The sequence below is a fragment of the Mus caroli genome, unplaced genomic scaffold (assembly GCF_900094665.2).
Source record: "Mus caroli unplaced genomic scaffold, CAROLI_EIJ_v1.1 scaffold_13938_1, whole genome shotgun sequence".
NCBI classification, from domain to species: Eukaryota; Metazoa; Chordata; class Mammalia; order Rodentia; family Muridae; genus Mus; species Mus caroli.
The window spans coordinates 3870-15817 of record NW_018389727.1 but is presented as its reverse complement, the minus strand read 5'-3'; the positions used below and the strand labels follow the sequence as shown (position 1 = coordinate 15817).

At 39.1% G+C, this 11948-nt stretch overlaps 1 protein-coding gene across 2 annotated transcripts; it reads right to left on the bottom strand.

Moving 5' to 3' along the window:
* Window positions 1–2900: 2900 nt before the first annotated feature.
* Window positions 2901–9308, bottom strand: LOC110288266 (olfactory receptor 2AG2-like). 2 transcript variants are annotated; one of them, XM_021154658.2, is made up of 5 exons: window positions 9221–9308; window positions 8290–8488; window positions 7292–7358; window positions 6440–6516; window positions 2901–5352 (listed from the first exon to the last, which is right to left on the bottom strand). In XM_021154658.2, the coding sequence occupies exon 5, from the start codon at window positions 5328–5330 to the stop codon at window positions 4380–4382; it is 951 nt and encodes a 316-aa protein (XP_021010317.1). In that variant the 5' UTR covers window positions 5331–5352; window positions 6440–6516; window positions 7292–7358; window positions 8290–8488; window positions 9221–9308; the 3' UTR covers window positions 2901–4379. The 2 variants fall into 2 exon arrangements, with proteins under 2 accessions (XP_021010317.1, XP_021010318.1); XM_021154659.2 differs by lacking the exon at window positions 6440–6516 and having other exon boundaries at window positions 9216–9308.
* Between the last annotated feature and the right edge of the window lie 2640 nt (window positions 9309–11948).

Genomic DNA, 11948 nt, shown 5'->3' with positions numbered 1-11948 from the left:
TGTGGGTCCCACCTCACTGTTGTGGTCCTCTACTATGGGTCTGGAATATTTGCCTACATGAGACCCAACTCCAAGACAATGAGTGAAAAGGATAAGGTTGTCTCTGTGTTCTACTCAGTTATGACTTCCATGTTGAATCCAATCATTTACAGCCTTAGAAACAAAGATGTGAAAGGTGCTCTTGGGAAGCTGGTTGGAAGACTGAGCACAGTCAAGGGCGGTGCTGCAGAAATGTAAAGGGTACTTGAAACCTTTCAACTAACAATATAGTTCTAGCACCTTTATTCATTCTTTCTCTTGCTTCCTTCTTTTCTCACACTTCACAAAATGAATAAATCATATTTCTTTCCTCTACCTCCCTTGAGTGTTGTGAATCCTCTAACAAGTAATTAAAAAATACAGAGATAATAATGTTAGAAATTTAATAGAAAATATGTTAAGATATGGTAGAAGAAAACTACTATGAATATCAAAATTACAAGCCATGCCTTATTTGAACATCAGGGACATTTTATGAAGTTTACTGTCCTGAGAAAAGGTTTGATTGCATGGATGTATGATTTCAGCCACCATCAGTGTCTAGAAAACAAACCTAAAGAAGCATGAGGTACAAGCAAAGTCACAGGATGTTCAGCAATAACACATTTACAATGTGACAAGGAAATCAATATTCTGCAAGAAACAAAGCTTAAGGAAAATTTGAACAGTGTGGTCATAAGATTGTATTCTGCAAAAGGTCCTGTGTATGATATTTTCTAGTTATCCCTGTAGGCATACTTAGCCTCGAGAAATGTTCCAACTGTAATATTTCCTTAGGAGCTCCATTTTGAATTTCAATAATTGAATGAAACAATAACCTTGACAATCTGATTGTCACAGCACCACAATTTTTCAAATAGTTTTCATTTAAGACATTCTGTCAGAGATGCCAGAACAGTGAAAGTATCTATGCATAATTTTCATCTTATCTGTTAGTTTTGAATTTGAATTTGAGACTCTTCTTGATCATTTTATATAGAACTCAACTGCTTATATCTGTAACTTTCTCAATGCATACTTATTGAATACATTCTATTATAGTGTCTGATAAATTCGCATTTTTGTTATTAGTATTATAATTATACTTTGTAGGTTTGAGTACTTATAACTTGTTTTAGAAAAAGCTTAAACAGAGATAAAAAAGTAGGTATCTGGAACAAATAAGGTATAAAAAATTATAATCACAATTAAAAAGAATAATGCAGAAAACAATTGTTAGGAGTGGTGACTGAAAAAGTTGAATCTTATGACAATGGCATCATGGAGAAACTAACTGAAGATTGAGCTGATTACATGGAACAAGAAGGTAAAATATGTATCAGTCAAATGGAGACTACATATATAAAATGAATAAGGCATGAAAATTCCAAACAACATAGTGTGAAATAATGGAGGACTCTGAGTGGAAAGGGAGAAGGCCTTAATATTGGGTCTTAGAATGAAATCTAGTACTAGGTATTTGGCAATAAACTAGTGCTTGTCATATCCCACATCTCCTATTCCATGGTAGGGCTTCGGGGCATGTTATTCAAGTAACTGAGAAACTTCTTACCAACTCTTTACCAGCCTTGTGCAGAATGCTGCAAAGCAACATTTCACCCTCTGGAAGTTATAGTATGTGCTCTTTCTGGTACTATTTGGAGCTGTGTAGTAGTCTAGATCCAGAACAACACAGGAGGTAGTATAGGACTTGATGCTGACCCCAGGTGGAAGTAGAGTTGGAAGTCTATGTGGTCCTAATGTGACCCAACATTTTTGTGTTGGTGACAATGAGACTGTCCATTCTATATCTTCTTTAACTACAGGTAACAGAATGCTGAGGAAATAAATTTTCACTGTCAAAGGAAACAAGAGTTCTGTACATGGTTCCCTCTGCAATGGGAACTAATGTGGGATAGACCCAAACATATACCTAGACCAGCACAATAGATGAGGGCTCTGACCTTGACCTTATTTCTAGGAGCTTATAGAAAAGAAGTATCCATTTATATACTCTCTCCGATTCCTTCTGAATAACATATCAACTATGGATTTGGAACAATTTTGGTCTTAGGACACTTTCTAGTGTGAAACAATGGTAAACATCAACTATAGACTCAGCAAAACTGTATATAGGGTACTGCCTGTTGCCAATACTGCTTACTCTGAGAAACTGAGTAGCCTATTTAGAAATAGAGATCAGCAAACTGTTATGAAGACTGCAATAAACATCCAACCTTTAATGAACAGACAATGTATATTAGCAAACACTAGAAATTTTCAATCCTTGAAAATCAGAAAAAAAACAAGACATTAAAACTAGAACTTGTAGCAACTAGAATGGGTGAACTTCTGGACCAGAAAAAAATTTCCTCCCGACACATAATAATCAGAACAACAAATGCACTAAGTAAAGATAACATATTAAAAGCAGTAACAGAAAGAGATCAAGAAACATATAAAGGCAGTTCTATCAGAATTATACCAGACTTTTCACCAGAGACTATGAAAGCCAGAAGATCCTGGACAGATGTTATACAGACACTAAGGGAACACAAATGCCAGCCCAGGCTACTATGCCCAGCCAAACTCTCAATTACCATAGGTGGAGAAACCAAAGAATTCCACAACAGAACCAAATTCACACATTATCTTTCGACAAATCCAGCTCTTCAAAGGATAATAACAAAAAAACAAATACAAGGACGTCCTAGAAAAAGCAAGAAAGTAATCCTTCAACAAACCTAAAAGAAGACACCCACAAGAACAGAATGCCAACTTTAACAGCAAAAATAATAGGAAGCAACAATTACTTTTTCTTGATATCTTTTAATATCAATGGACTCAACTCCCCAAAAAAAGACATAGACTAACAGACTGGCTACCCTTTATCTTTATAATCATACTGTCACTAGCATTTCAAAATTGTTTGCTGTAGTCAGAATATATTCATCAGCCTCTTTGTAACAACAAAGCATCCATGCATAGTAGACTCATAAATAGCAAGGAAGGAATTCAGCCCATTACTAGGGAAACTGATTAATGACAAAGGGAGACTATGAGAAACTAAAAAGAAAAGTGAAGATGGAAATAATCTAAGTACAGTATTTGTGTTGCAGGGATTATTGTAGTATGTCCCTTTCTTTATATAAATTCTCAAGGCCTAAGTTTCTACTGTCTGAGATAGGCTAGGCTCCCTATCCCCTGCCTCTGATCTAATTTTTTAAGATCAAATACCTCAATATTGTATACATCTATGTATACTTAAATCCTCCCTACTATGGAGATTAATATCTCTGTGTCTACTATCTGGCTCTCTGCCTATCATCTTAAGCTCTTTGTATCACCTTCGAACCATGGAAGGAAATCCCAACATGACTTGGGCAAAATCTGTATATTCCTTTCTATCCTTAAAAACAGTTAAATAAAATTTATAAATCTCTATCCTTTATCTGGTGGCTGGAGGCAGGCAGCTTTATTGTCTCAATGCCTATCTCCTAACACTCAGGGAGCCAGTCAGCCTGTTGCACAGCAGGAACCCCCAGCATCTCCTAGTGGAGGCTCCCCCTGGCAAGGCTGTGTTCCTTTGTTTTAGTTTTGCTAGCTATAGCCAAGTGACTCAGCTCTGCTCACTGAGAAATCAGTTCTCCCACCACCCCCTCCCAGGCTGTATCATTCTCTGTGTGTATTCCATCTGAGAATCTCCAAATAATTTTAAAAGTGGGTTCTCGTCTACTGTGTTGGGGACATCTCTTGCAGTGAGGTTTTGTGCTCACAGCAAGTCCCGTGCGCGCATCTGCCCAGGAGCTGTCTCAGATTCGCGAATGGAAAACACACACACAGGCATGCACACCAGTTAATTTTAAAATTTCCTTGGCTAATTCAAAGGCTGGGCACTCCTAAATCTTAAATCTTCCCCTGCTACCCCAAACCCAATTGGGGAAGGGGCCAATGGCCACTTACCCACAAACTCACATGGCTGGTTGACTTTATCTCCTGCCACTACTTTGACCTCTTCTTCTTCCCCCAGTCCTCTCCATTCTCTCCTTGTTCACTCACAGTGTTCCACCTGTGTCCAGCCATTAGCCCCTGACATCTTTACTGATAAATTTAAAACCATTTGGAGACAGGTCCTTTGGTGTCTGGACATGTAGATTCAAAACATTAGCACCCATCTCCAACATATTTGTATTTGAAATTCTCAAAAATTAAGTTAAAAATTCACACCAACTACACGATAGAAGATAATGTGAAAGCATAATAGTGTATATACCATCTAAGTCAGAGAAAAACATTAAAGAATAATTGAAATAGCAATTTGTTTAAAGAAGGAATAGTGAGAGGCAATTGGATGAATCATCCTAAACAGTGGTGTGTGCTGGCAGAATATGTCTCCCGAGTACTCTTCTAAAAGATCCAATCACCTCCTTATTCCTCAGGCTGTAAATGAGGGGGTTCAGAGATGGTGTGACAATTGTATAGAATACAGAGATGATATTGTCTTGCTTAGGACTGTGGAAGGAACTGGGTAGCACATACATGAAAGTGGCACCCCCATAGAACATCCCAACCACAGTCAAGTGGGAGGAACAGGTGACAAGGGCTTTCTTCCGGCCCTCATTTGAAGGCATGTGCAGCACAGTGAACAGAATTAGTGAGTAGGAGGTAACAATGGCGGAGAGGGGGAGCAATAGGAATATCACTCCTGTCACATAAACCATGAGCTCATATTGAGATGTGTCTGCACAAGCCAATTTCAACAATGGAGGAACCTCACAGAGCAGGTGTCTGATTTCCTGGGACATGCAGAAAGGGAAGTGCATTGTGTACACTGTGTGACCTAGTGCACTAAGAGATGCCAGGATCCATGATGTGGCCACCATGAGCNCGCAGGCCTTTGNACTCATGAAGATCATGTAGTTTAGAGGATGACAAATGGCCACATACCTATCATAGGCCATGAAGGCCAGAAGGAGGTCCTCTGCACCACCCAATGTCATTGCTGAGAACAATTGAAGGGCACATCCCTCAAAGGATATGGTGTTGTCTCTGAGCAGAAAATCCACAACAGTGTTGGGAGTTACAACTGATGTGAAGAGGAGGTCAATGAGAGACAGCTGCCTCAGTAGGAGGTACATGGGTACGTGAAGCCGGGCATCCACTGTGATGACCAGGAGTAGCAGTCCATTGCTGATCAGTGCCAACATGTACAGGGTTGTAACTGTGGCACAGAGCAGTTCAGGAGAGCCACTGCCATCCAGAATCCCCACCAAGATGAATCCACTTTCCAAGGTAGAATTCCAGGGTTCCATTCTGAGTAGTCTTTTCTGCTTCCTAGAAACATGCATTCTTAGTAGAAGCCTTTCTAAGGGAATTCAATCCACTCTGGAATTACCCTAGGCCATTGTGGGATGGCCACAAGAATCTCATTGTTGGCCAACAAGAATCTCATAAGAATATTTTCTTTTCTTAGCTAAGTACATTCTCTGATTTCTGAGTATTTTCACTGAATTCTGGTATATTCCCAATTAAATGGGTAGCAGCATATTGAGAACTCCAAACAATGAGAATCTTTTTCTTAAGGTTTTAAATAATTTGTGCACAGACAAATAACGTATGTCTGTTTTCATATTAACAAACATACTTGGCATTGATTTAAATTCTGTTTCTGACTGAAGTCTGCTTGTGACTACAAGTCAGATTTTAAAGATTAATTTGTAAATATTTTTATTTTCTAACTTTGTATAGAGTTCTGCCTATTCTTTCTGATTGAATTCATAACTTTCTTGCCAGAGAAATCTTTGGTCCTTGAACCATATAATCTCTTGTATTTTTCTAATGTCCTCCTCTCCTTTACTGACTACTCTGTAGAAGTGAAAAGCAATGAACTGACGGTTGTGCTAGATCTTATCAACATGTTGGTTAGAGTGGTACAGAAGGCATTTGCCTATCTGAAGGCAGTGGAAAGAAGTTTGTTTAGGAGTGGACAAAAAATTAGATGGGCTTCACAGAGGGGCAGCAGATACCTATATTTATAGCACATGAGAAATGCTGTGAGTTACAAAAATAAGACAAGTTGGGCAAAGCCCAAAGCCAAACCATTATGTAGGATTTAGAGAAAGACTATGACTGTAAATAATAGTTGACAGTCTTCACAGATGTTAGCAGAAGGAAGTACTCCTGCCAAATACTGAATTCACATGATAGTTCCACTTGAAGAAATTGAAAAGGAAAGGAAATGAAGTATGCGTGTGTGTGTGTGTGTGTGTGTGTGTGTGAGAGAGAGAGAGAGAGAGAGAGAGAGAGAGAGAGAGAGAGAGAGAGAGAGAAGAGCTACACAGTCTACATTTTAGGAATGCATGTGTTTCATAGCTAGGTAATAGAAAAAAGAGACATACTGAAAAAGAAATGAAAAACTCACCATTAAATGTATCTCCACCAGCTGTACTTATTTCTTCTATGTTGTGTGTTTCCACTCTGGTTATCTCAGGTCGTGACCTTTAAGTGAGAGGATCATAACAGGAAGGGCCACATTATCCAATTGTTTCTTTCACTCATTCAAATTTTCCTAAGAACCGACCATGTATCAGGGTCTGCACTTGATTCTAAAGTAACTTTGAAAGTATGAAAATATATCACACAGAAATCTGTATCATAAAATCTTGATTACTGAGAGTTGAATTAAACTATTAAATAGGTAGAACATAAAATCGGGGTTTCAGAAAGGATTTCCCAAGGAGTACCACGTGATGTGTTGGCTTCATACAAATAGAATCTTGCTAATTCAAAAATCCCAGCAGTGCAAAAGGAGATGGAAGAGGGCACCATGAAGGTCAGTGCATGAAAAGCAGTGCAGCATATCCCCCTGTACTCCTCATATCTAAACCAGGTAAAGATGCCAGCCTGGGAAATGTACTCTCAACAATGATGCTTCACAGTTCCTTGGTACCTAACCTTTCCCTTCCTCTATGTCATATCATATGATACCTGTTACCACAGAGTAAAACAGACAGAAACAGGTCTTAACACAGAAACCCTGTTGGAAGCTCTTTGCTTATCTAAATCAAGAAAAAAAAAAACATCTTGGCTCAGTGTTTTTGGCTATGTGAGACTTGAAAATATACCCTTGTATAAATTTTATAGAAGATTTATGGATAGAAAAACAAAAGGAGGCAGAAACTTACCTGGGACATTATTTCAGATTACTGCTCAAGGTCTGAAGCTAGAGGAACAGGGTAGTATTAAGGTGATATAAGTGAGGCCAAAATCTTACCTATTTCACTTTCAATCAAGATTCATGCTTTCCTCCTATTCTGATCATTGTCTCTTAATTTTATCCTCTAAAGAGAAAGATCAGGGCATGCATACAGGGCTAGTGAAAAAGAATTCTTTTCTGGAAAATAGATTTACAGTATGATGACCTCACACCAAGAGCTGCCAGCAGAAGCTAAAACCACTAGGGGGCGTTTCTGTACTTCACGTTGTAGAACTTTATGTTCTCCTCCCGGGCCTATGCTTCTAGATATAAGACTCAGACTAAAAGTATGTTTATAAATATGTTGGCTATATAGCTAGGTTCTACTCTAACTGGAATCATAGCTTAAGATACCTCATATATTTTAATCTGCATTCTGCCACATGGCTGGCTTCATCCCATAATTCTTTCTTTTCCTGGACTATTTCTTGCCTAAGCATAAACATTTTTAATTGACAGGTGATGCATCAATATAATACAGAAGATATTCTCTCAAAATCATGGGAATAGATAGAGGAAATTAAAGAAATGGAACTAAAATTTTGGAAACATATTTTCATAACTTTGTCCCCTGTTTCATTGCTTAGTGCATTTAATTTTAAAAATTGTTTTCAATTGGCTTTTATTAATTATTTTCAACGTCAAGCAGATATGTAGCAGAAAAAACTAAAACTGACAATAGATAGCCATATTTGTGGTAATATTCATCTGGGTGGGTGGTTCAGATATCAGGAGCTTAAGAAAATCCATGTATTTGGAAACAAAGTACTGAGTTTTGAGTTTTATCATCCAACTAGCATCATGAATTTTAGTATCATAGGTTTACTCAGAAGGCAAGAATAATTGCAAGTGTTTCCAAACATTCAAAGGGGTTCTTATATGTCATGTCTAGGGTAAAGATGCAGCCTGGAGTCTATGACTGAGGAATGAGAGACTATTAGGCAGGGAGGTTATGATGTTGCATTATAAAGCTTACAACTCCCACATATTGCCTAGATCAGAGACAGAGCCCTTACCTCCAACACAAAGTTCAAGATTCTCAAGAAAAGAGAGGTGTTTCTTCTAGTGGCGTGCTCTTCAGATCTTGTGTGGCTGACACTAAGATCACAGTCAAGTGGCCCTGCAGTCACTGCTGTTGCCAGTCCTTGCTGTGAAGGAGATGAGATCTAGGGCAAGATCTTGGCTGAATCCTTTAGTGTGCTTTCCTTCTAAGATCTGCAAGCAGACACTGATTCAGAAAGAGTAATGCCCATCATGCTTAGCTAGCTTTGAAATACAAATCAAGAGTAGGCAGAGATTCCATGTCACCCCAACTCAAAATAGCAATCATCAAGACAGCAGAGAACAGATCTGAATTATGTTAAATCATATCCTCAGATTCTCATATCTGTTCACTTGTAGGTGTCTATGGTATAAGAAAAGCACTGTAGAAATTGAAAAAAAGGGGCGTGAGTAGGACTGCTTAAAGAATACCAACAACTGCCTAGTTTCATCATCCCTGGGGCAACAATGAACCCAAGCTTTGTCCTAAGGGAGGTTTGACAGTGTTGTCCTCCCAGACCACATGACCTCCCCAGTAAATGCTGCTCACAGAAACTGGATTTTAATGAATTCTCTAGGCATGTCATTTGTCATACCACTTTTGTACATGTCATCTGTTAACTTGGCTATGGGTCTGAGTTTTTCTGTCCAACATTGTCTTGCTCAGCAGTTCCCAACTAGAAAAACAGTACCAGGACCTGACCCAAATTGCAAAGGTCCTCTGTGTAGCATTTTTCAAGTTACAAAGGATGTCCTGTGGCCCCTGTGAATTCTCTAGTCTCTACTTTTCCCTATGCCTCTTGTGAGACTTATTAAGATTCAAGAGGTAGTCAAATACATTAGCTAATACCAGGTTGTCTTCTATTTAACTTTAAGCAGGATTTACACTGGGATATTGGACCTTACTACTCTGGCTCAGTCCTGTTTTTCCTCTCTACCCACTCCTGCATGTGCTCAGGTTGTCCTGTGCTTGTCAGTTGTCCCTACAAGGCTCAGATACTTAGAGTTCTAGAACAATACACAGAAACCACCTCATTGGTGTAATGAGAGTAAGATGGATCAAAAGGGCATCCTGTATTTTAGGCCATGCCCTCCAAGGTCAGCCAAAGGCTCCAGGAACAATGAGTTAACTGATAAATTGCCTTCACTCTTCATCAGAGATGACTCGGATTCTTCAGAGACTAGAAGCTAACATGTGAAATACTATAAAACGGAAGTTACTAGGGAACACAGGCTAAGTTTGATATAGTACAAAAGTTATAATTTTATAGAATCTACAACATTGATAAACAGGTATGTGAAGGATATATAATTTACCAAAAGGAAAAATGAAGGTGGTAAGAAAAGTCACACACATATGAGTTAGGGTTTGGGGTCAGAGTTAGGGGTGGGGTGGCTTCCTGAATTGAGACCCTTTCAAAGCATTCCAGTGGATTTTACCAAGATGACTGAAGAAACAAAACAAAACAAAGCAATAAAACACAAATATATACTGACAGTAATAGACCACTTCTCCATCTAGATACTACTATTATTCCTCTCCCAGATGGTAATATGATTAAGATAATGTTAGAGTAAGTCATATCGGTCTTCATCCAGCATTGATTATGATTAAAATAGGTCTATGGAGGAATGTGGCCTTTTGTATCTTAGTGGGTCCACAGATGTTCCCATCATACAAACTGAGAACCAGTTTCTCAAAATTTTCAGTTCATCCTTTCTTGCCTGGTGACTGAATACTAATAAAAAGTTGGTCTTCCTGTGGACCCCTAACAATTAGAAGAGGGGTTGTTTCTAACTCTGTTGCCTTCATTTAGCCCTTTCACCTAACTGGGATGTCTTGTCTAGGCTCAAAAGGAGAGGATACACCTAGTCCTACCTCAACTTGTATGTTAAGGGTGGTTGACATCCATGGGAGGCCTCTCTTTCTCTGAGGAGAGAGGGGCGGAGGATGGGGAGAGGGAGAGGTGAGAGGGAGGAAGTGGGAGGAGAGGAGGGAGAAGACGCTGTGAATGGGTATAAGTAAACAAATTAATTTAAACAGTTGAAAAATGATTATATGGGCCTGGACAGAGAGGATTTCTTTCTGGTGTTAACCACTAAAATTTCAGTTCAGAAGGCTGAAAGAAGTGGGACTCACTGCGCCCAAATGAAGAAAGGTACTGTAAAAAGTACCTGGGAAAATGGACATTCTTGCAACAGTGATCCTTTATAATTAAGACTAAGAAAGAATTGTCTTCAGTCTGTTTATTATTGAAAATAAATAGTGGAAAACTTTTGACTAATGCAACTAAAATGTCCTTTCTGTTAACTCTTCAGTTTAATGTATGTATAATCTTATACTGTGGAAACTTAACAGGACAAATATATGTGTCCTAATTTTTTCATCTACTGACCCTTTGAAATTACATAGATAAAGCATCTGAAAATACCTTATAAATTAATTATTCGTACTATAACTGTAAACAGTCAATTAAATTGGCAGTTGTATTTCTTTTATCTTATGCTAGTCTACAATAACTACACAGAGAAACCAAAATTTATTTAAACCTGCACCGCAATAACTGAGCAGTTAAATGATCTACCTTTACTTTCTAGGCTATCGCTTCTCGGCCTTTTGGCTAAGATCAAGTGTACTTTCTAGGCTAATCTGGCTACTTCCCAGCCCTATCTCATGATACTTGCATATTATCATTGATCTGACTCTTTAGGTTTCTTTCGTGCTTCCATGGTCTCTCTCTGGACCCCTTGCTTGTGGCTCCAAATCCTCCATCCACCTTGCTGATCATAATCTTTCTCTCTCCCTCTTTCCCTCCCTCCTTCCTCTAGTTGGCAGACATCTCACCCTATTCTACTTAGCCACTGGGTGATCAGCACTTATTGACAAGGCAGAGAATAAATAGTAAGAATTGTTTACACAAACTTGAGACAAGAGATTCTTGGTATAAGCATTACAATGCCATGCCAGGGTTGAAACAAGATATGAGGGCAGAGAAACCAGTACTTAAATAACATACAGGTAAACTTTACAAAATGTATAAAAATATTATGCCTAATTTACCTTGTTATTTAAAGGACATAATATTGGGAGGGCTCACTTTGCTTTTACTGTGCTGGTAGAAACTAGATACAAAGATCTGAATACTTGGGTAGAATGGGTTATAGTGTTTGTGCTCAGTAAGAATGATTGCTATCTCTGTGTGAGAGAACATGTGAGGAGCGGGTGTGGCAGCAGTCCCAAGATGGCGCCCGGGACTGCAGCTAAGTCTTATGACTTGCACCTGACTTCCTTATACACCTGAAAATAAGCCACGACCATCGTGAGAGCTGCGCAGGTGTACCATGATGCTGGCAGTGTAAACAAGTCCATATTTGGTGGAGACATGCCCCTGCCTCCCTGATTGGCTGAAGCTGTGTTCCTGGTGAGGTGATGTGGCCTGCTGTAAGTGGATGGGGACTGAGAGTATATAAGCAGACCTCCCTGGGTTTCCTGGGTGCCTGGGGACCCGTAGCAGCATCGAGGCGTTCCTGCAATAAAGACTGTTGAGAAGAATCCGACCGTGTTGTGTCTTCCTTGCTGGCTGAGGTGGGTGCAACATCTGGTGGCCTGTACAGGGACCCGAGGATGATCTCA